The 25,324-nt window shown below is 46.1% G+C and overlaps 1 protein-coding gene across 1 annotated transcript; it reads right to left on the reverse strand.

The window, feature by feature from the left end:
- Positions 1-18,580: 18,580 nt before the first annotated feature.
- Positions 18,581-25,097, reverse strand: LOC119315778. The gene is made up of 5 exons (XM_037590265.1): positions 24,429-25,097; positions 24,303-24,353; positions 23,822-24,183; positions 18,822-19,160; positions 18,581-18,736 (listed from the first exon to the last, which is right to left on the reverse strand). The coding sequence occupies exons 3-5, from the start codon at positions 23,981-23,983 to the stop codon at positions 18,581-18,583; spliced, it is 657 nt and encodes a 218-aa protein (XP_037446162.1). The 5' UTR covers positions 23,984-24,183; positions 24,303-24,353; positions 24,429-25,097.
- Between the last annotated feature and the right edge of the window lie 227 nt (positions 25,098-25,324).

Here is a 25,324-nt window from a genome sequence, read left to right on the forward strand (position 1 = left end):
CTGGTGGCGGATCTGGCCCCCAGCCCAGATCAGGACGATGTGGTGGTTGGCGGTGGCAGTGGAGGCCGGCGGCCGTGTTTAGGTGGTGGCGGCGGGGGTCCGTCTACTCCGGTGGGGTGGGGGGGGCTCCGGCTGGACCTAGCCAGGGCGCGGTGGCGCTGGTGTTGTGCTGGTGGTGGTGCGTGTCCGCTTTGCCAACGTCTGGTGGGCGTGTGGCGCGGGTTGGGGCAGCTGGCCGGCGTGGTTGTTGCTCTGATTATGGGCGGCAGCGGCGTGGTGGGTCGGCTCTCTTGGTGTGGAGGCTTCCATTCGTCGTGTCGGCATCATGGCAGCTCGGCGGGCCAGCTGGGACTGCGGCTGGCTTTCCGGCGTCAACTCGTCTGTAAGCTACCCGTTTCGACCTTCGGTCATCTCCTCGTCGTCTAGTTGCTACCTTCGTCGAAGGTTCGACCCTCCCCCGACAATGGTCCATCGCTCGTCTCGCGCCCGGCAGCAGGATCGACCTCCACTCGCGCCCCGCAGCAGGACCGACCTCTTCTCGTGCCCGGCAGCAGGACCGGCCTTGTCTCGCGCCCGGCAGCAGGACTATGCTTGTCTCGCGCCCGGCAGCAGGACCGAGCTCGTGTCACGCCCGGTGCCCCGAACGGGTCGATGGAGGCCAGTTTTGGCCGACCTATTGGGTTTTGGCGTTGGGGGCAGCTCAGGGGTGCAAAAGGCGGCCCTTTCCGCCCGTATCTTTGGTTGGGGTTGCGGTGGGTCTCGAGCGAGGGGGTGTGAAGGTCTGGGATGCCGGGGTGGCGGCCCTGGTGGTGGTTCCGCGGTGCTCATGGGTAGAGCCCGTGGTTAATGTGCTGCCCGGTGGCCATGGTCGTGTGGGCGGCGTGGTCGCTGGGGTGTGGCGTCCGGTGGTGGTGAGTGTTGGCCGGGGTGAAAACCTTATCTATCCGTGGATGGACCGGCAGCGGCGAAGCTCGTTCCCTTCTTCAAGGCGTCGTCGCGACTCTCATTGCCCGTCGTGTTGCTCCAGGGGAAACTCTGATCCTCGGGTCGGGCGGTGGCGGCGCTCTGGTGTCGTAACCTTCCTGAAGGCGCCGCCTTGGAGCACACGGTTCGTCATAGGCGGCTTCATCTCTTCGCGGTGGCATGCTCACGGTTGAGGACTCCGGTTGCTCTTGTAGTACTAGGGGTAGTGTTGCTGCGCTCAGCGCCTTTGTATCCTCCCTTGGGTGCGTGCGTGTGTTGTGCTGGCGTGTGTTTGTATCTGAGTTGTGATCGGTCGGTGCTTTATATATAAAGCGGGGCGAAAGCCTTTTTCGGTAAAATAGGTCCATGGTAAGGCGAGGAACATGAGAAACATCCAGAACATAAAAATAAGTGAAAGAGTGCCTCGACTCGCAACAGGAAGAGGAGTATCATCAACAACAAACAACAACAACAACAACAAAGCCTTTAGTCCCAAAAAAGTCCGGGTAGGCTAGAGGTGAAACCCATAAGATCTTGCGACCAACTCATGGTGCTGGCACATGGATAGCAAGCTTCCACGCCCTCCTGTCCATAGCTAGTTCTTTGGTGATACTCCAATCCTTCAGGTATCTCTTAGCGGACTCCTCCCATGTCAAATTTGGTCTACCCTGACCTCTCTTGACATGCTCCACACGCTTTACCCTATGCATTGGAGCTTCTAGATGCCTGTGTTGGATATGCCCAAACCATCTCAGACGATGTTGGACAAGCTTCTCTTCAGTTGGTGCTACCCCAACTCTATCTCATATATCATCATTTCGGACTCGATCCTTCCTCGTGTGGCCACACATCCATCTCAACATACGCATCTCCGCCACACCTAACTGTTGAACATGTCGCCTTTTAGTCGACCAACACTCAGCGCCATACAACATTGTGGGTCGAACCGTCGTCCTGTAGAACTTGCCTTTTAGCTTTTGTGTCACTCTTGTCACAGAGAATGCCAGAAGCTTGGCGCCACTTCATCAATCCGGCTTTGATTCGATGGTTCACATCTTCATCAATACCCCCATCCTCATGCAGCATTGACCCCAAATATCGAAAGGTGTCCTTCTTAGGTACTACCTGCCCATCAAGGCTAACCTCCTCCTCCTCACACCTAGTAGTACTGAAACCGCACATCATGTACTCGGTTTTAGTTCTACTAAGCCTAAACCCTTTCGATTCCAAGGTTTGTCTCCGTAACTCTAACTTCCTATTTACCCCCGTCCGACTATCGTCAACTAGCACCACACCATCTGCAAACAGCATACACCATGGTATATCTCCTTATACATCCCTTGTGACCTCATCCATCACCAAGGCAAAAAGTTAAGGGCTCAAAGCTGACCCCTGATGCAGTCCTATCTTAATCAGAAAGTCATCAGTGTTGACATCACTTGTTCAAACACTCGTCACAACATTATCGTACATGTCCTTGATGAGGGTAATGTACTTTGTTGGGACTTTGTGTTTCTCCAAGGCCCACCACATGACATTCCGCGGTATCTTATCATAGGCCTTCTCCAAGTCAATGAAAACCATATGCAAGTCCTTGTGCTCCCTGTATCTCTCCATAAGTTGTCATACCAAGAAAATGGCTTCCATGGTTGACCTCCCAGGCATGAAACCAAACTGATTTTTGGTTACGCTTGTCATTCTTCTTAAGCGGTGCTCAGTGACTCTCTCCCATAGCTTCGTTGTATGGCTCATCAGCTTAATTCCATGGTAATTAGTACAACTCTGAACACCCCCCTTGTTTCTTGAAGATTGGTACTAATATACTCCGTCTCCATTCTTCTGGCATCTTGTTTGCATGAAAAATGAGGTTGAAAAGCTTCGTCAGCCATACTATCGCTATGTCCTCGAGGCCTTTCCACACCTCAATGGGGATACAACCAGGGCCCATCGCCTTGCCTCCTTTCATCCTTTTTAAAGCCTCCTTGACCTCAGACTTCTAGATTCGCCGCACAAAACGCATGCTGGTCTCATCAAAGGAGTCGTCCAGTTCAATGGTAGAACTCTCATTCTCCCCATTGAACAGCTTGTCAAAGTACTCCCGCGATCTATGCTTAGTCTCCTCGTCCTTCACCAAGAGTTAGTATGCTCCATCATTGATGGATTTGACTTGGCCAATATCCCTTGTCTTCCTCTCTCGGATCTTGGCCATCTTATAGATGTCCCTTTCGCCTTCCTTCGTGCCTAACCGTTGGTAGAGGTCCTCATATGCCCGACCCCTTTGCTTCACTGACAACTCGCTTTGTGGCCTTCTTCGCCATCTTGTACTTCCCTATGTTGTCTGCACTCCTATCTAGGTATAGGCGTCTAAAGCAATCTTTCTTCTCTTTAATCGCCTTCTGGACATCATCATTCCACCACCAGGTATCCTTATCTTTGCCTCCTTCGAGGCCACCTTACGAATGCAAGTCGCCATCTTCATCCACACATTGTCCGCATCCCCTCCTTCCTCCCAAGGGCCCTCCTTAATGACCCTCTCCTTGAACGCCTAAGCTACCTCCCCCTTGAGCTTCCACCAATTTGTTCTAGCGACTTTGGCATGCTTATCCCGCTGGACACGAATCCGAAAGCGAGAGATCTATGAGAGACAAGAGAGAAGAATTGGAAGACATACGAAATGAAGCTCCAGAATCCAGAACCCATGGGGATGTACCTGACTGTGTAGATGGTGGTCACTCGACACTAGAAGTACCAGTCATAGAGCCCGTGGTACCTGTTGAAAAAACTAAAGCAACAAGTAGACGCTTAAGCTTCACAATATCCTGCTCAGTCAAGGAGACAGTAGACGACGTTGAGGAAGAAGCACGAGTCCTAGAATAAGAACTGCGCTCCCTATTACGCGTATCACGCTTCTTGAAGCACTCAGACTCGGGATGACCATCCCTGGTGTAGTAGCCGCAATGAGTAAGAGAACGAGAGCGGCCCTCACTACCATAAGAAGTGGGCAGTAGCGGCAGAGCAATGGACCCAGAGAACACTAGTGGAGCAGCAGCTCGAGCAGTGAGCACAGAGGGAACCTGAAGCAAACCAGCACCACAGAGGCGCCAGCACGAAGCTCAGAAAGCACCTCAGAAATAGGAACACGACCACAAGCAAACAACTGAGCACGTCGAAGTTCAAACTCCCCACGGGGCCGCGACAAGAACTCGTAGATGCGCTGAAACTCTAGTCTAACCTCACAGTCTAGCAACACGGGCAAGTGACACAAACAATAGTGCGAAGGGAGTCAAGCTGGTGCTAGATAGCAGGACTTTAAGTGTAGAACTCATCAATAGTGGAGTCTCACTGCTGAAGAGTATGCTCCTGACAGACCACAAACAAGTAGAGAGCATCACCAGAGGGTTGATAGCACTAGCGAAGATGAGTCCACATCTCAAAGATAGTGCCGAGGCCCATAAACTCAGAAGCAAACTGAGGTAGAACACATCATCACACCATTGAGTGTAAGCAGCCAGATCATCATGATAAACGGAAAGAGCATTCGAATAATCCAAGACCTACTGGTCATAAGCAACAGTCGCATCATCATCAACGACGGGGTAGGAACCACAGGAGGAACTGGGCACGGAGGACAGGGGACCTCGTCAGAAGGAACACCCCAGAGATGAATGCCATGCATGTGAATACACATGAAGGCAACAAACTCAACATATTTAGTCCCATCAAATATCACCTGGCAGCGCGGGTTGGCGACATGGCCCGATGACATCAAAGACATGGTGTTCCTTTTTTGTCTCCCTTTCTCTTTTTTGACTCTTTTAGTATCCAATCTGCAAAGGGCACCGAAGAGGTCCAATACCCGATGGGTCCTGGACAAGAGCGGTCAGGAGCAGTCGAACGAGAGGCAGACCAAATCTATCCAGGCGGAAGGCCAGCCGAATCGAGGACCAAATCGATCCAAAGGGGCGGACCTGATGCCTCTCGATCTGATCAGCAATCGGGAAGGAGCTACTGCGGACGTTCAGCAGGAGTAACAGAATCTGGCGACCGGCGGCGGGAATTGGCGGCTAGTGGTGGTTGGACGGGCGGCTGATCGATTTGAAGCTTGGGACGGACGGGTGCTATTCAAGGAATTATCCAAAGATTGGTCATGGAGATGTCATGATACAAGGTTAATCAAGACTAAGTCAAAGAGTGAGTCAAGGTGATCAACACACAAAGCGTAGAAGATGTACTGAGAAGCATCATGTGATCCCATGGTATGGTAAGCATTGTCCATTACGCTTTGTGCACTAACCCATGGTCTACGTGAGTTCTTTGTGGGGTTAGGTTGTGGTGTGCAAGTTCAAGTGGATCATCACGAAGAGATCACATGCTTGAAGCTTGCCGTCCATTGTGGTGACAATGGACTTGTGAAGATGCGCTAAAGAGTGGCTCACCTACAGTGGATTATGGGGTAGCAATCTACTAGTCTTCATCAAGACAACGCAATCAAGAATGGTGGTCAAACTTGAGGAGGACAAGATTGTCATCATCTAGCTCAAGTGGATTATGTGCATGGAAAATGTTTGACCTAGATAGGTTTTCTATTTTACCAGTCTCATGGTGCTAGTTGGGAGATCGGGCTATAGGATCGATTGTCGTACTATCAAGGGGGGCTCTCAAGTGAGTAGCTTGATCGTATCATTCATAGAGAGCTCAAACCATTGCATCCTTGCATCATCTTTCTTGGTTCTTGTTTGATGATTCTCTTTGTGAGTTTTAGAGCTTATGGTCATCTTCATGACAAGCTCAAGTTCATCGAAAACGGAGTTCATATGCATCTTCTATGATGTTTTCGATGTTGTAGTTTTTGCCGGTTATTCATTCATAGAGGTTTCACATCTCTATATTATTGGCATTTTCTATTGCCTCTTCTTACTGAAAACCAGTCGGTGTTTGGATAGTACTTGCCGTCATCTATCCAACAAGCTTGAGTTTACTGTATTCAGAGCTCATTTGTAGAAGTTATGGCAGTTCAGGTTTTATTGCATCCATCTGTTTTGCTTGGGCTTCTTTGTAGCACTCCCACGGTAGTACCGCTTATAAGTGGTACTTCCGCTGTCCAGCACCGCGACTACTACCGCTGCTTCTGGGGACTCGACTTTTCGTGTCAGGTTGCACGACAGTAGAATGGTAGTGCGAGCAGTAGTACCACCCGCCCACTACAGCTCCACTTCCGCTTATCCAGTTGCTTATGGATCTATCGCGCTCAACGGTAGTAGGGCGGAACTGGGTGTGCGGTACTACAACTTATAAGCGATAGTACCGCTCACACTGGGCGGTAGTACCGTTGTTGCCGTACTACCGCACTCCACTTGCCTGCCCTATCTCCATAGGCCCCTGAGCTGCAAACCCAGCGGTAGTACCGCTAGGGCGAGCGGTAGTATCGGTCCGGCGGCACTACCGCCTCGTGGCTCCTCACCATTGCACTGCTCTGTGGGTACTACCGTCCGAGCAGTAGTACTGCTCTCCAGAGCGGTAGTACCGCTTATGTGCGGGCTGTGGGCATAACGGTTGGATTTGGGAGGGCCTATTTATGGGGGTCTTCTTCCCCAATGGTTCTTATCCTTTAAGCTCGTGTTTGCCCCCCATTGTTGACCTTCGAGCTTGCTATCTCTCAATAGCTCCAATGATTCTTGCTAGTTCTTGAGGGACAAGAGAGAGGAGATCTAGATCCACATTTTCACCAATCACTTTCTCTATGTGAGGGAAACCCCTTGGATCTAGATCTTGGAGTTCTTTGTGCTCTCTTTCTTTTTCTTCCTCTCATATTCCTCCATAGCTTTCATTGCTTTGGTGGGACTTGAGAGTGAGGGACTTGGACACTCCGTGTGCCCTTGCCATTGCATTTGGTGCATCGGTTTGAGTTCTCCACGATGATACGTGGAAGTGAAAAGTTGAGAAGCTTATTACTCTCAGGTGCTTGGTACCGTAGAGCTTGTCCTCTTGGGTGCTTGGGCGCCCTAGACGGTTCGTGGTGTCTCGGAGCTCAATCATTGTGGTGCAAAGCTCTGGGCAAGCGTCGGAGTCTCCAATTAGGTTGTGGAGATTGCCCCGAGCAATTTCTACGGGTTCCGGTGACTGCCCCAAGGGCTGCCAAAGTGTACGGGTTCGGTGACCGCCCCCAAGGGTTGTTATTTGTACGGGTTCGGTGACTGCCCTCAAGGGTCCCTTAGTGGAATCACGGCATCTTGCATTATGCGAGGGCGTGAGGAGATTACGGTGGCCCTATTGGCTTTTCGGGGAGCATTGTGCCTCCACACCGCTCCAAACAAAGATTAGCATCCGCAAGGGTGTGAACTTTGGGATACATTGTCGTCTCCGCGTGCCTCGGTTACCTCTTACCCGAGCCCTTTACTTTATGATAGCCTTAGTGTTTCATAATATATATCTTGCTATCACCTAGTTGTTTATCTTGCTTAGCATAATATGTCGGTGCACATAGGTGAGCCTAGTTGTTTTAGGTTTTGTGCTTGACAAATTAAACACTAGTTTTATTCTGCATTTGTTCAAGTCTAAACCGTAATTATTTTAAAGCGCCTATTCACCCCCTTCCCCTCTAGGCGACATCCACGATCTTTCACCTGGTAGCCGGGGTCGGTGGAGATAGACTAGCCGCCGGGAAGGAGGAATAGCAGCGTTGGCAGCCAAGAGAGAATCGGCGGTGGCGCGATAGACAGGATTCAAGCACGAGTTGCGCATGCTAAAAAAAGACCTAGCTCTATACCATGTTATGATGCCACTTAGTATTGAGACTTAGGGTGCACTTGTTTAGACGACAATAACTCATGTTGTGTAGACGAATAAATTTTGAGCTGACTGAAAATTGAGACTTAGGGTGCACTAGCCGCGGCTAGGATCGAGAACGGTGGATAATTGGCTGGCGCCTAGCAGTGGAACGTTTGTAGCGTGGGCTACTCAAATAAGGCGGATGTTTGGCGTTTAGAGCACACAGGCATCGGCCGTCCTCCGTCGGCGTCTGCAGTCGACTCGGTCGCCCCGTGGCCTCATGAACTCGTGGGAGGAGAGGAGAAGTCAAGGTGAACGAACAGGGTGTGCATGGATCGATCAATCACTATATGTATGTTTGCTCCTGTGCCTGATCTCTAATAGCCTCCAACTAGTGCCTAATGGGCCTACCCTGCCTGTAAAGGGCCTACGCAACAGGCTTGGCTGTGAAATTTTTTCAAGCCTGATGCACTGCTATTAGTTTAGCATGATGCACATGCTGACGTAGGTGCTAATTACTGCTAAAAATCATTCTGACCCTGGTGCTCGTGCATCCGGGATGCTGCATGTAGTTCCGCATAAATACATCTTATTTTTTTATATGAAACAAATAATTTATTTTCTTGAGAAGTCAATTTTACTAGTTGTGATGAAAGTATTCAAACAAAAAAAATCAGTGGATAATGATATGCACTCGGAGGAAACAATTATATTACTTCAGAAAAAATGCACTCCCTCCGTTCCTAAACATTTGTCTTTCTAGACATTTCAAATGGTTACAACATACGGATGTATGTAGACGTTTTTTAAGTGTAGGTTCATTCATTTTGCTTCGTATGTAGTCATTTGTTAAAATATCTAGAAAGACAAATATTTAGGAAGGAGGGAGTACTTTACAACTGAGTTGTACACCTGTATAATTTTTATTACAGATTTTCTAGGAGAAAACCTAGAAAGTTGTTTCTCTTAAGGGAACTGTAATAAAACTGATACTGCCTTCATTCCTATGTAAAGGGAACTGAAAGAACAACACAAATATTGCCAGTCTACCACGCGTCAAGTGCCTGCGGTACAATTCAAATGATTGTTAAACTGATAGGATCAGGGAGCAGTAGACAACTGATGAAACAGAGTCACAGTAAGTTGGTTCTTCCTGGCCGCAATACGTTAGAATTTGGAGAGGAAAATCACAAAGATTGTTCTCCAAAGTTGTTGCTGGTCGCCATCTCAGTCCCCGTCGACGGCTCTGTCTGGCCTTGCCTCCTTGGAGGGAGGGAGGGCGAGGGAGGGAGGAGCCGTTGCCATGGGTGGAAAAGGGTTTCACAAGGGTGTGGAGAGCCAGCATCTAGAGCGAATATGCTGAAAATGTGGTTGCCTCTATCATTGTCATCCTTCCATCCAAGCAGCTGGTATTGTAAAAAATGGGCCTATCCCTATCCCAATATCCTATCACATAGGTTCCTCCCACCTATATTGATACCATATAATGAGTTCTCATTTGCCTGGAGACTTTACGTGGATCATTATGTTGCTAATAATTTGTAAGCTGCATCATACCGAGATTTCAGAGCTAGAAAAAATCTGCGCATTTCCTTAGCAAGATAAATCAGCAAAGATATCTTGGCTACCAAGTACCGACTTTGTGTGAGCTAGCTTAGGCTTTTGTGCAGGATAAGAATCTATATCATCTCACATCTTTAGTGCTGCAGTTTTTACATGTAGAAAACACGCAATAATTACAGTTAATGTATCTTTCTCACAAAACTACTTAACACAACTGTGCCAACGACCAAGTACAATTTGTACAATGTTTACTCTTCTTTTGATATTATTATATTTATGTCTACTGAGTTTTGAATGTTTATTATTGAGCTCTTTTAGGGTGATTGGCGAGTTACATCTCGTAATTTCATGTAACTCCACCTCCAATTTTTCCTGACCGTCAGATCTGGGAAATTAGTTAAGAAATTTTTTTGTCAAAAGGGTAGAATAGTAAAGTTCAGGAGAATAAGCTCCCCCATCCCCCACGCACATCGTTGTGTTTCTCGTCGCATAGCCGCCGCCGCCCTTTTCACCGTTCCGATCGAGAGATCCCGCGACGGCCCCGATCAAGGGCAAGCACCAGCGGCCCGCCTTCCTGGTTTCGACCTGCTCCTGCCACCAGGGTTCCGGGGATTCGCTGCGGCACACCGGCCAGCCAAAGTCTCCCCCCCGCCCCACTGTAGCGCCTCCCGCCGTCAAGCAGCCGGCGACGCCCATCAACGCGGCCGAGCAATCCACGGACAGGTAACTGTATGCTACGGAATCGCAGCAACTCCTCGCGTCACGCCAGGATGTGGTAACGAGAGGCAGACGAGAATTGCGTGGGGGGGAAGAAGGAGCACAGAGGAAGGATTATATTCCAGAGAATAATGTTTACAATTGCCAGTTGTCTTTCCTCCCTCCACACGCTAGCTATATAACGGATCTATTACAGGCCACATCGGGCCGGCCCAACGGCCACTCACACACTTAGGGTACGGCAAGGCCCAGGTCGTTGCATACCCATCCCCTTAAGCAACAGGACGCCCTCGGACTGTTCACTATCACACTTGTGTCGTCCTTACCACATCCGACGCCCATTCCCAAGTTGCCATGGACACAGGAAGACCTCTCCATGTAATCTTCAGTTGCTGTCGCGTGTGTCCCCCGACCTGCACCAAATGGGATTGTAATACCTGCGTCGGTGTCAGAGATGTTGACAGGAGAAGTGTATCAAGTGTCTCTGTCTGTACTGCAGTTTGGTCTGGAGGCTTGGCCGGCTTCAGCAGTGACACGTGAACTACATGATGGATTTTGCTTGATGCTGGAAGATCCAGTCGGTAGGCCACAGTTCCAATCTTTTCCATGATCCGGTAGGGTCCAAAGTATTTGAACCCGAGCTTTTGGTTGGAGCGTCTCACCACTGATTGCTGGACATAGGGTTGCAGTTTCAGATAAACCCAATCTCCCGCTGCAAACTGTCGGTCAGACCTATGTTTATCCTCTTACGCTTTCATCCGATGTTGTGCTCGAAGGAGGTGTTCCCGAATCAACCCTTGCATCATTGTACGTTCAGCCAGCCAGCTGGAGAGATCTGAAGATAGGGAGCTCTGCAGATTGGAAATGCCCAAATGTCGGGGTTGATATCCATATAACACCTGGAATGGTGTATGTCCTAGAGCTGAGTGGTAGTTTGTGTTATACCAGTACTCGGCTTGAGGCAGCCAGTACGCCCATTTCTTGGGGGCCGAGTGTACCATACACCTCAGGAATGTTTCCAGGCACTGATTGAGCTTCTCCGATTGGCCATCAGTTTCTGGGTGACTAGCAGAACTCATGTTCATCTTCGTATCAGAAAGCTTGCATAACTCTTGCCACAGCGTGCTAGTAAAGATAGGATCTCTGTCTGTTACCACTACTTGAGGAAGGTCGTGCAGTTTATACACATGATCCGTATATAGTTGAGCTACTTGGAGAGCAGTGAATGGATGGGACAATGGAATGAAGTGAGCATACTTGCTGAATTTATCAATGACAACTAGTACAATGTCAAAGTTTTTACTCTTGGGAAGACCACCAATGAAGTCCATGGTGACCATGTTCCAAGCTTCTTTTGGGACTGGCAAAGGGCTGAGCAGTCCAGGTTTTTTTACATGCTCTGCTTTGGCTTGTTGACATACAGTGCAGTCCTTAACATACTTCTGAATATCTTGTTTCATAGCTGGCCAAGCAAACAGTGCCTTAATTCTCTGATATGTTCCTTGAAATTCAGAATGACCCCCCACTCCACTAGAGTGGAGAGACAACAGAATAGCCTGATGAGCTTCAGGATTGTGACCAAGCCATACTCTGTCTTTGTATCTGATGATCCCTTGGTATAGCACATAGGCTTTCTCATTGGAGCCAGTCAGGGCCAATTCTTGTAACAATTGCTTATCTTCTTGATGTTGATGATACCCTTCAGCTACCACACTCAACCATTTAGGTGTGCAGAATGATATGGTGTGCAGTTCAACAGGAGCAGGTGATCTGGACAATGCATCTGCAGCTGTATTATCCTGACCTTTTTTATATGTGATGGTGTATCTTAGTCCAAGCAGTTTTAAAAGAGCTTTCTGCTGCATGGGACTAGTGATTTTCTGATCTTGTAAGTGTGTCAGACTCCTGTGATCGGTTGACAGTGTAAAGGGGGCATGCTATAAGTAGCTTCTCCACTTGTCCACTACAAGGATGACAGCCAAGCATTCCTTCTCATATGTGGAAAGAGCCTGAGCTTTAGGGCCCAATGCCTTGCTCAAGTAGGAGATAGGGTGTCCTTCCTGCATGAAGATTGCTCCAATGCCATTGTTACTAGCATCTGTCTCAATCATGAATGTTTTCTTGAAATCAGGTAGAGCTAGAACAGGGGCTTGAGCTAGAGCAGTTTTAAGGCTTTGAAATGCAGCTTCTGCAGTAGGTGTCCACTGGAATATCACATCCTTTTTCAATAAGTCAGAGAGAGTTCTGCTAATAATTTCATAGTTTTTTATGAACTTCCTGTAATAACCTGTGAGTCCCAAAAATCCTCGCACTTGCTTGACATTGGTTGGTACAGGCCAGTTCTAGACTGCTACAATTTTAGCTGGGTCAGTCTGAACTCCAGCTCCACTTATGATATGTCCCAAGTACTCTAGTTCTTGTTGGACAAAAGAACACTTGCTGAGCTTCACATACAGTTGATTTTCTTGCAGAATTGTAAAGACTTGCTCCAGATGTTGGAGGTGCTCCTCTAGGGTTTTGCTGTAAATGAGTATGTCATCCATAAAGACTAACACACACCTCCTTAGTAACCCTGCAAACAGGATGTTCATTGCAGCTTGGAATGTTGCAGGTGCATTAGTTAGCCCAAAGGGCATAACCTTGAACTCATATAGGCCATGGTGAGTTTTAAATGCTGTCTTGTGCTCCTCACCTGCTACTAGTCTGATCTGGTGGTATCCTGATCTCAAATCCAGCTATGTAAAGTATTTAGCTCCTGTTAATTCATCCAATAGTTCTTCTACTATAGGCATTGGATATTTGTGCTGGACTGTGACAGAATTTAACATCCTATAGTCCACACAGAACCTCCATGTTCCATCCTTCTTTCTGACCAACAGAACAGGGGAGGCAAAAGAGCTGCAGCTGTGCTGAACAACTCCTTGTTGAAGCATAGTAACTACTTGCTGTTCAATCTCTTATTTTTTCATGGGATTGTATCTGTAAGGTTTTGCATTCACAGGTTTTGTTCCAGGTATGAGAGGTATCTGGTGGTCAAATTCTCTGTGAGGAGGCAGGGTAGTAGGGGTATTGAACATCTGTTTGTGTTGGTTGATCAGAGGTTGCACTGTCGGTGGTATGTCAGTTTCTGACATAGGTCTTTCTGCCATGTGGCAGAGATGAATAACTTGCTCAACTGCTCCAGTGTTCAGCAGTCCTTGCAAGTGTTTCCCAGAGATGGCCTTACATGCATTGAGTTGATCTTTAACACCTCGAAGTGTAATTCTTGTTCCTTGATATTTGGACCTCATGATTTTTTCCTCCAATCCACCTACATGGGACTCATAGTTTCAAGCCACTGCATTCCTAGTATGATGTCATAAGTGCCTAGTGGTAAAACCCTAAGCTGAGTGTTGAACGTTTGACCCTGACAGAACCACTGTAAATTGGGCACTTGGGTAGTGCAGGGCAGAGTGCCCCCATTGGCAACAGTAACAGTTGCTGCAGGAATATCTTCTGTTGAACATTTTAGTTCCTTGGCCAAATCTGCTCTAATAAAATTAGTGGAACTCCCAGAATCTACCAGGATCAGCAGTTGGCGTTTCCCCACCATGCCCTGCAATTTGATACTTTCCTTAGAAGATGTTCCAGTAGCTGCTTGCACAGATAGTTTCATACAATCATCACTCTCCTTGTCAGTCGGTTCAGTCGGTTGATGTTCACTGTCAGAGTCACTAACAGCAGAATCTTGTGACTGCATGGCATCCCATAGCTCTTCCATTACATGTAGCTGCACTTTACTGGGACATTTGTGACCTGGTCCTTATTTTTCTCCACACTTGAAGCATTCTCCTCTTGCTCTGCGCTGCGCCCTGAGATTGTCCACTTTATCTGATACCCTTGATTGCTCTTGAGGTCTGTTGTCAGCTGGTGACGACCCCATTAAACCCTGATGTATATATGGCTTGGAACTGAACCGTGGTTCCCATTTCTTGCTGTACTTTGAGGTGTCCTCTGCAAGTAGTGCCTCTGGTGTTTGTGCTAATGAGTAACCTATATCGACTGAAGTTGGTTGCTGTAACTTGACAGGTGCTCGAATGGATGGTTTCAGCCCTTGTACAAAGTGATTGATGAAAAATGTTTCATCATAGACGTGATTGTACACCAGCAGCTTGTGCATCTGTTCCTCAAACACATGGGCATATTCATCCACAGTTTCTGTCTGCTTCAAGGCGAAGAACACATCAATGGCCCTCGTGTATTTGTTTCTGTTAAACTTTGCAAACACTGCTACACATAACGCTGCCCAACTGTCAATCGTGTGCATGGCTTCGTATGTCTAAAGCCAGAGAGCTGCATTGCCTGCAAAGTGCATTGTGGCAAAGTCGACCCATAGTTCCTGTTGGACCTTATACATGCGAAAATACTTTCCACACTGCTGCTTCCACCATTTGGGGTCCTCCCCATCAAACTTGGGAAAATCAGAGTGAGGAATTCGTGGTTTGTACTAACTGTGATATGCGCGGTGAGTGTGAACTGGTGACAATTCTGAATCCTCATCAGAGAAAACTTCAGCAGTATGGAACATGGACTGATTTTGCTCACCCCGTATTGCTGACTGTCGATTCTGACGAAGCCCTGTGTGCTCTGCAGTCGGAGGTACCTAGAGACTGCTCTGCCCTTCCGCACGAAGTGGAGGGGGGCGCTGCTGCGGCTGTGGCTGCTCTGGTCCTGATGGAGAGCATGCTCGAGTTGATCCACACGGCGCACGACACCGTCCAGTGCCTGCTTCATCTCGGCCATCGCTGTATCCAGCGAGGTGTTGGCAATGAGAACATGGCCGAGAGTCGTCTCCGTGCGCCCCAGCGAAGCGGTGGTCGTCTGCGCCAGCGCATCGAAAGCTTTGGCGGACGAGGCGGCGTACTTGTCAAGCGAGTCCTGGAGCTCGTTGACGCGTTCTGCCGTGGCCTTCTAGGCATTGGAGACCGCCTTGCTTTGCTGGATCGTGGCCTGCACCAGCTGCTGCAGATCCGCCAGGGAGAGCTCTGCTGCCGCCATGCGAGCGGAGATTGTCGGTTTGTTGGATCGCGCCGTGGGATCCGATCGAGTTACTCAACCAAACGCAGGTACACCGAGGTGTTTTGCGCAGAATCACCCGAGGGATCCGCACCCTTGCCTGGAATTAGGAGCTGATCGATGGATTGATCGCGAGATCTGGATTAAAATTTTGGGGAAGAACAGGGGAAGCGGATCGATACAAGGCTTTGAATACCAGATGCTATGGAACCGCAGCAACTCCTCGCGTCACGCCAGGATGTGGTAACGAGAGGCAGACGAGAATTGCGTGGGGAGGAAGAAGGAGCACAGAGGAAGGATTGTATTCCAGAGAATAATGTTTACAATTGCCAGTTGTCTTTCCTCCCTCCACACGCTAGCTATATAACTGATCTATTACAGGCCACATCGGGCCGGCCCAACGGCCACTCACACACTTAGGGTACGGCAAGGCCCAGGTTGTTGCACTGTACCCCCTACCCCCCTCCGCGCCCGTGTGGAATCAAACTGCTGCAAATCTGTATTTTGAGCAGCCGACCACCTTACGTAGTGCATCTGGGAATCCTTGATCCATAGCAGATTATGAAATTTGAAATTGAGTCCAAAGTTGCAGCATGATTTAGTTTGCATGGTTCTGCACCTGCAGATTCTAGGTGATTTTTAAACTATTTGTGTGATTCATTTTCACATTTAGTATCCTGATGACAAAATTATTTGCTGCATTCCAGACTATGTCGAACTAAATTCAGTACAACACTCTGAAATGTATGTTTAGTTATATTCAGATTTTGTTAAGCTATGTTCACTAAATTTATTCAATTCAAACTATGGTATACACTTTCTTTGTTCAGACCTTGTCGGGCTGTCCAATTTTGGACAAAATATATTATCAATGAAATGCTGAACATATGTTGGAGTTGCCCAGGATGAAGAAAGAAACTCATGCACACACACATGGTCAAGCTCTATGCAGAGCACTCCTGCCACAGCCACTTCCAATGCGTACTATTAGTTTCAACACATAGTCAGATTACTCAATTGCCATGCAATGTGGCAGCAAACTGAATTTTTCATGACAGATTAGCATAGTCAGATTACATACCACTTCTAGTTCTCACCGACTTTCGACAAATTAGTACTCAATTGCCTACATATACGTCATGAAAGCATACACAACTGCTATGATGAAACACATCAATACAACAAACTGCATAACATTCCTCTTCTTCTGCACTTGTAAGTCAACAGTATTCTCCAGCAGCAGCTCATCCTTCTGCACAACAATTCGTACATCGGCGGCTTGAACTTGCCGAGGATGCCATCTGCTTGAACTGGCTCCACAAGTCGCCGTCGCCGTCACTTGGTCTCATGGGTCAAGAGCGCAGCCTACCGTGCCCAGGAATGCAGCACTCAGCAGACAGCCACCGCCCCACCAGGGACGCCACCAGGCCAGACCGCAGCTGCCTAAATCGCCGCCGTCGCCCGCTCTGTTTTGTTAGTGAGAAAGGGGATTGAGACCTGCTAGTAGTCCAGACCAGGCTGCATAGCCCATTTTATACAAAACCAGGGTCCACGTCATACTAAAACCATTACTAGGGTTGAAAAGTATCTGGTTTAATTAGTTGAGAGACTGAGTTTTGGTGGTTTTGGAGTGAGGTACGATCTCTGAACTTTCGCTAGAGTTGAGGGATGAAAAATATACTTATCCTTTTTTTTTGGTACATGGAGTGAGTCGAATATTCTGATTCCATTTTCTGTATTTTGTTAACCGACTGCAAAGGAAGGAAGCTACTGGTGAGGAATTAGTCAAGCCTTATACTCCGACTACAGTGGATTCTGATATTGGATACTTTGAGCTTGTTTTAAAGGTAATTTATCGTAAACATGTTCCAACCCCACCGAATGTGTCTTGTCATTGATTCTGATGGTAAAAAGACTATGTGACCACTTGACTAGAATAAGTAGCTTCATTATACACCATATTATTAATTCACTTCTGAAGATATGCTGCAGCCAAATAGTTCTGTCAGAACATGACCAACCATTAACAATTGAGTTCTTTTTGTCCTAAAGCAAGTTTACATGTGCTGGCAGAAAGCCATTCCTACATCCAGGGAGGGGCTCTCTGAACTTGCTCCTTGAGCATGATGCTTTGTATTTTTGGTTTTGTGAAGAACAAATTACTTTATTTGTTACCTGAGATTCTGATCATGTTTGATCCTTAATTTATTATAAGTATGAGTCCATTTTACATGACTGGGCTTGTGCATGAACCATGGAAGTTTTCCTCAGGCACATATTTCTTCTTGTAGTATCAGTTTTTTATAATGGAATGCAACTATGAAATGGAAACATGCTAGTCTCCAATATGAGGACATTTAAGCTGTACTGGCTGGAGCTTTCGATAAAAGAAACTATGTTGATGAATCAAAGTTGATTCTTTTGATTTATGCACATAACATTTGAGTGACCAATGATAATAAAATATTCTGATCCTGAATCCTTCCTATGTTTCCTTGAACTAGGAATGCCATGTGAAGGAGGGTATGAGGAAGCTTTTGGATGGTCAGCGACAAGGGCGTCATCAAGAAGAATAGGGAGCTGCATGCATTTCCTGAGTAGCAGTTCATGCATTTCCTGAGTAGCAGTTCTAACTGTTTTTGTCATATCTCATTGTGGATTAGTGAGAATGTTATGTAATTAGTGATTTGCAGTCCAGATTGTTTAGCAAGTGAGATGTTTGCTGTGTTGAGGATGTCAGATTGCTCGGTTGCAGATGAGGCAGGTGGGGAACAGTGCTGACTTTGTGTTTTTGTGGACGGGTTGAGCCATACTCTATCAGATTTTCTATACTGTGCTTTTAGGATGTTGTATAATACAATTTGCTGGAGCATGCCATCGCTTATACAGGTTTAAGATTATGCATTTTACATGTGACGTTGGCAGGCATATGATTATGCGCGTTTTCGGATCTAGATATATACAATGACGCACCCATTCACCTTTAACAGTACAATACTTTTTCCCCTCTCATGTCCATCCTAAATTATATTCTTTCTGTATCAAAAGAAAGTTCTAGACTGCGTGTATTGATGTCTTTGATGTCCATCTTCCTCCGTGAGCCGCGCCGCACTCCCCCTTGTCCTTGACTGCTGTGCCGCCCAGGAATAACATGAAGATGCATCAACGGTTTGAGTGCGATCGTTACCGACTCCGAGTTGCAGCGGAAGAAGATGAGTCGATGTAGATCATATTTGGAGTCCCTCGTTTAATTGACGTTATGAACATAAAACTAGTTTGGACTAGTGCAGCACATGCAATACAAAAATAGTAAAAGCCATAATTAAGTGTGCGGGCATCAAAGGAACCTTTCATCTAAAAATTGAGCAACAACTCAAAGTTGAAAGCCTATTATTGTAAACATAGTCTCACAATTGTCACTTCAATGTAGTGATTGTTGGTTCAAAAATAATGTAAACACTACTTGGGACAATAGTTCAGCTCTAAAGCTTGAAATTGTAGAAAAACCAAAAGCCTACTGAAGAGACTCGTCACTGCTGCCAAAATCCAATGCCTTCTTCGGATTGTTATCTGCAAGTTTCTTCCTTTTGGGCGATGACCCATATTCGCCCAAGTCCCTCTCGCCGATATCCATGTACCCACATGCATATATGTCTTCTTCGGACATGTCCTGCCCAAATGCATGCGAAAGGTATTTATGCAAATGATGTGGCCATTTTTTGTATAATAAGTAGGAACTTGGCAATATAACCAACCTGTTCAGACATGTCATCATCGCTATTATCTAAGAATGCACAATTCTTCACAATGTACAAATGACATTTCTTTATCCCTTCTAAAACGTGCAACATTTCATCAACGTCATGCTGACCTGACATCTGTACCATTCCTTCAGGTGGTATGCACCCAGGCTTGATGTAGTACAAATCTGCTTCCCCTTTGTACCCATGGTTCTCTGCCGAGTGCTTCATCAGCTTGGCTATGTCAATGCCATTGGAGTTCTTGACAGCCCCTATGACATCTCTGATGGAGACCACCTTGCCACCAGCTTCAGTGATCAATTGGGCAGCCCAAGAGACAACATTGCCAAATACCTGAAAAAGGCAAGAAGACAATAATTGCTCATATGTGCAAATGTAGGTGAAGAAACACAGTTCTGGCCTTGCTCCACAATGTATGGCGCCATTATACACAACGATGATTACTAGCATTGTGTAGGCATGCTTGTATATATTTGGCAGAATATATTACTTGTGGGTGCTCATTGTTTGCTCCTTTCCCCTTTAATTTCAACGCGTGAGGTGGGAAATTAGAAAGATACTGACAGATCAGGCATGGAACTTTGGAATTGCCATTGATGGTGTCTCCATTGTAAGCCTAAGCTTTGACAAGATTCTTGTCTCTAAATTATAAATGGGGAACACCTTAGCTTCGTGTGAAAATTAAAGAGATTGGCAAAATTTTCTCTGGCCTTTTAAATGCGCAAAAGACCAAAGAAAAATCAAATAATCTTAACGAGTTCAGATAAAACAGAGAATTACCTTAAGAAGAGTTCAATTGCAATATCTTGAGATTACACTAAAATTTAAAGCTGGATGGTCAGTCTAGTTGCAGAACAACAACCATCTTTTGGCAATTGAAACATCTGCTTACAGATTTTAAGTTTGGACTGCGATATTTGGCACACGTGTGCCACATAGCTAAAACTACCACACACCTCCTTTTCCTTCCTAATTACATGCATAATTGCATTAGTATGAATCACTTTCCACGTGCATTTCTTTCTCTAATTACATGCATACACTAGAAGACAAAAAAGTTGATGTCATCATAGATTCTTTTTATTTTGAAAATTCAAAATGTTTTGTAGTTCAAATCGTCGGTCTGATGCAAAAATCGTTTTCACATAAAAATTATTCACGACGAGATCTTCGAAACTAGATCCCATGTTGGTATGTTTTGATGACTTTTTTTCCGGGTCAAAAGTTACCACGTCTTGGCTATATAAGTTACCACATCTGTGGTATGCAACTTATCGTACTATTTCCACATAAGTTACCAGGACATAAACATGGTTCTCCCACCTTCTCCACATGCGCATGTATGCACTAGAGGACAAAAAAGATGATGTCATCATAGATTCCGAAAATTCAAAATGTTTTGTGGCTCAAACCGTCGGTCCGATGCAAAAACCGTTTTCACATAAAAGATTCGTCACGACGAAATCTTCAAAACTAGATCCCATATTGGTATATTCCGATGACTTTTTCTGGGTCAAAACTTACTACGTCTCAGCTACATAAGTTATCACGCCTGTGGTATGCAAGTTATCGTGCTATTTCAACATAAGTTATCGGGGTTATATTTTTCAACAACTTTCCCCCCTTGATCAAAAGTTACCCTGGTGTTTGTACTTAAGTTATCAGATATGTGTGATTCATACATTACCGTGCTATTTTCACATAAGTTATCGGGGAATGTTTTTCAACAACTTTTCCTCTTTGCTCAAAAGTTATCATGGTGTTTGTACATAAGTTGTCGGGTATGCTATTTGTATATTACCATGTTGTTTTGATATAAGTTACCGGGTTATGTTTTTTCAACAACTTTTTTCATCTTTAGTCAAAGTTACCGTGGTGTTTATATGTAAGTTACTGGGTATGCGGTTCATATATTACCATGGTATTTTCACATGTTACAAGAGGATGCTTTTCAGCCCCCTAGTCAAGTTACCACGGTATTTTTACATAAGGTATGGGGTATGTGGTTTGTATATTACCATTACATAAGTTATCGGGGGTATATTTTCCAACAAGTTTTTTCTCTCATTGGTAAAAGTTAACGTGCTGCTTGTATGTAAGTTATCAAGCATGTAGTTCATATATTACCGAGCTATTTTCACATGAGTTATCGAAGGCGAGGGAGGGAGAAGATGTTTTTAGCAACTTTTTTACCTTGTTTGCCAAAGTTATCATTTGTATGTAAGTTATCGAGTGTGTGATTCGTTTATTACCGTGCTATGTTCACATAAGTGACTGGGGTATGTTTTTAACAACTTTTTCCCCTCCTTGACCAAAGTTACCTCGGTGTTTGTACGTGAGTTATCGGGTCTACATTGCTTAAAAATATCATGCTATTTACACAAAAGTTACCGGGGTATGTTTCACCAACCTTTTCTTCATGGGTTGAAAAGTTACCATGGTGTTTTGGACATAAACTATCAGGTATGTGGTGCGTATATTACCATGCTATGTACACACCAGTTACCGGTGGTATGTTTTAGATTTTTTTTTGCTCGTGTCCAAATTACCAGTGTTTTCACCTAAGTTATCAGATTTGCGATGCGTATATTATCGTACTATTTACACAGAAATTATCAATGATACCTTTTCAACAATTTTTTTTGACATGGTCAAAGTTACCATGGTGTTTGTATCCAAGTTATTAGGCCTCCGGTGTGTATGTTACCAAGATATTTTCATAGAAATCAATGGGGGTTCTTTTCAATAATTTTCTTCCCCGTTGTCAAATTTACCATGGTGTTTTCACTTAAATTATCAGGCCTGTGGTGCATACATTACCATGCTACTTACATAAAATTTACCGTGGGTATGCTTTTAGCAACTTTTTCCTCGGGTCCAAAATACCACGGTGTTTGCACCTAAGTTATTATGTCTGTGGGGCATATATTATCATACTATTTTCACAGAAGTCACAGGAGGTATGTTTTCAACATTTTTTCCCTCCGACTCAAAGTTACCGTGATTCTTATATGTAAATTATGTAGTTCGTGGTGCGTATATTACCAATGCTATGTACACAAAAAAAGTTACCGTAATTATGTTTTTCAACAACCGTTTTTTCATTGGGTCAAAATCATCGCGGTGATAATTCCTAAGTCACTTGAGAGATGGTCAGTAGCTCTATGCGGGAGATTATGACTTATGTCACTAGCACTACAAATGTTGTAGCAGATCAGTGATCTCATATTGCTAAAACACAAGTTAATAAAAAGATCAACAAGACAAATGATATACATGACCTGAAAGTAGTGTATTGTACAGAAACTAATTTTCATCTAGTACTGAATTTTCTCTCTTAATTTCAAATGCTAAATCATATAAAAATCAGCGTCTTCTCTGTGAATCTGAATTGATATGACTGAACCTGAGTTTCCTCTCTGAATTTCAACCAACTACACTTGAGGCAACCTTGTAGCAGTCGTAAACGGACTAATTAATCCATCTGGCACAGTGCAACAACTACTTTTACTTACTTATATCTACTACTAGTACAGAAATTCAAACAACTGTCAACTAAGTAGATTAGCAGTAGTTTCAGTGCGCCGTTTTTCTACCCAATTAGACAATAGAAATTCTGGATCAAGAAACATGGGTGGCACAGTCGGGTGTGTCCTTTTCTGCTTGTTTCACATCCGGGCGGAGCGAGAGTGACGCTTGCACATAGGGCTCATCCATCGATCACTTGCACAGCAGCTACTGTATTTTGCTGCAGCAAGTCCACATGGTGATTGGCTAGAAAAGCAGCACCAGTGCGACGACCAGCGTCAGCGGCTACTTGCAGATGGCCGTCGCCAGCGTGGCGAATGAGCCATGCCGCTGCCACGTTTGTGGCGTGCCGTCCTCCCGAGGAGACAACGAGCCTCCATGCGGCCGGTGACCACCGGCCACCGAAGCAGGTCAGAAACCTAGTCGTGCCCCTTCTCCCTTCTATTCCCAGCCATTCCTCTCTGTTTCTTTCTTCTGTCCCTCGTCTATTCCTCGCATAGACCGCCCTGGTCGACCTCAGCCCCGAGACAGAGCCCTTGAGCCGCCCTCTGCCGCCGCCGATTACCTCCGCCCGTCCTCGACCAAATTCGGCCGGCCCCACGATGCTGGCCACCGGATCTGCCGTCCAGACCCAAGCCTTCCCCACTAGAAGTCGCCAGCGCCGTCGCCTACATCCTCGTCTAGAGGAGACGCGTGCCCGCACCGCCCCGTTGACCAGTCTTCCACCGCTCGTGTCGACAAATCCGGTGGGGGCGGGTGCTCGCGATCGGATCTGACGATACTGGATGCGTTAGGTGGATTCAAATCGACGGCATCCAGGTGGTGTGGCGTTTTTGCAATCTGTCACAGGGTTGGCAAATACATTTTTCGTTTAAGTTTTAGGAAGCAGCCATGGATTTCACCTGGAAAAGAACATCGAAGAGAAAAAACAACGTCCTACAACTGCTCCATCGGACACTAATGTGCAGAATAAAGGGATATGTTGTATGTTCTTCCCTCCGTCTAAACAATTTCTGAAAACTGTCACTTTCCTAAACCAGAAGGGTTACAATAGAAAATTTCTACTTAGTGGGAAAGTGTAGATGATTTTGGTCCTTCTGTCTTGTTTCAATCAGGCGCTTGACAAAAAACAGTGCATTAACTAATATTACACTTGGGATACCAGACTAGTATTACTTCACTTTCCCCTCAATCAAATCATGATATTTGTGGACATAGATTACTATTTGTGAAACATAAGAAAACATGGACATTATTTACGAATGAAAAGGTGGTCTTGGCATCAACAAGTATAAGTAGCTTTTACTTTACATCGACTCAAAGATCAACTCCCATAGTGAGGTTCAGATCTACTTCAGTACATAAAAAAGTTTTAGATGTAGTTCACTATCTAAAAATATTCAAATGTTATTAAACAACAACATTCAGATCAAGATTGATAGTGACCAAATCAGAATCTTGCATACCAGGTTGAGGTCAGTTTCATCTTCAAAATCTTCAAGCATGTGAGAGATGTCGTTCGCGGCATCCTTAAGTTGCTTCAGCCACAGAAGCATGGACTTATGCTTGATAGACTCCCTCTTAGCGTCGCGGAGCACAACGTCCACCGACTCCAGCGTCATCTTCATGTTCTCTAGATCGGATTGTTCCTCATATTCCTATGCAGCTTGATCTCGCCTGAAATGGTAGAATTCAAGTGTCCTATTGCCACCTTGATGACTGCCGAGGCGAGCATGCCCCTGAGTGCCTATTGACATGGCTAGTGACTGTCGAGTTGGGCTGTGTGCTGAATAGTAGATTCGTCATTGAAGCTCCGGCCCTTATCAATCTAACAAAGCATTGGAAGCAAAAAAATCGTATCAGCAACTGCAGAATCATTCATGACCTGTTTTACATAATACAGATATCACAGACTTGCAAAAACTTAGACAAAAGGGAGTTGCCCACCTGCTCCATTAAGCATAACTAAGCAACATTCAGAATTTAGTTACATGGCCACTGTGGAAAGATTATGTGCTTCGTTAGATACTTATACAAGGAACAAGGTAGCGTAAGACTGTAAGAGATATGGACCTGTAGACGGTGCTGCGCCGGGCTCTCCACATATCCGGCCTGGATTACGCCAGCAACAGCGTGATCCGGCAAGGTCAAGTGCCTCTTCGACGCCCATCGGTCCACCATCATGCGCTGCACGATGAGGCGGCGACCTCCTGGACCTTCACGGGGCCACCGGTGCCCTTTCTCTCCGTCTCCTCCATGATGCCACGGCCGAACCGGCGCAGGATGTTCTTCCTCTTCCTCTGGACGGCTACACCGTCGTGCGCTCGATCTAGCTCTTGACGGCGAGGAACCACGACTGCATCAGACGTCGGTCCTCGAGCCCCTGGGACCCCTCCGCCGCTGCCGGGGTCATCGGCTCCGCCTCCTCGCCCCATCGACCATCATCGCCGACCCCCTCTGTCGCTGCCACCGCCGGGGTCATCGGCTCCGCCTCCTCGCCCCAGCGGCCATCCTCGCCGACTCCCTCTGCCGCTGCCACCGCCACCTCCGGGGACACCGGCGGCTCCGCCCTATCCTACCCTGCTGCTTCGAACTGATAAGGCTCGAACAAGTTTTCCACGGGAAGAGTGGAGGAGCGACCCAGATGTTTCGGGCCACACAGCGAGGGTACGAACAAGATTTGGCCTTGAGTAAAATTGGATGGAACTACCCTTTTAGAAAATGACTAGCCCCATCCTAGTTTTGTAGTGGTCCTACCTATTTGTAATTTTAGTCTTCATAACTCCTTGTAACTCTAGTTTCTCCACCGTTTGATCATAGTGGATGGACGGTCTATAAAATTGCCAATCACCGTAACAGTTGTATTATTACAAATTTCAGCAAAAAATGTCATCTCAAAGTGTTGATTACTGAGCTCGAAACAGAAGGTTTTTTCGACACTGATAACGCTTCTATCATTGGCTACTTCT

This window comes from Triticum dicoccoides, chromosome 6A, assembly GCF_002162155.2.
Source record: "Triticum dicoccoides isolate Atlit2015 ecotype Zavitan chromosome 6A, WEW_v2.0, whole genome shotgun sequence".
Classification (NCBI taxonomy): Eukaryota; Viridiplantae; Streptophyta; class Magnoliopsida; order Poales; family Poaceae; genus Triticum; species Triticum dicoccoides.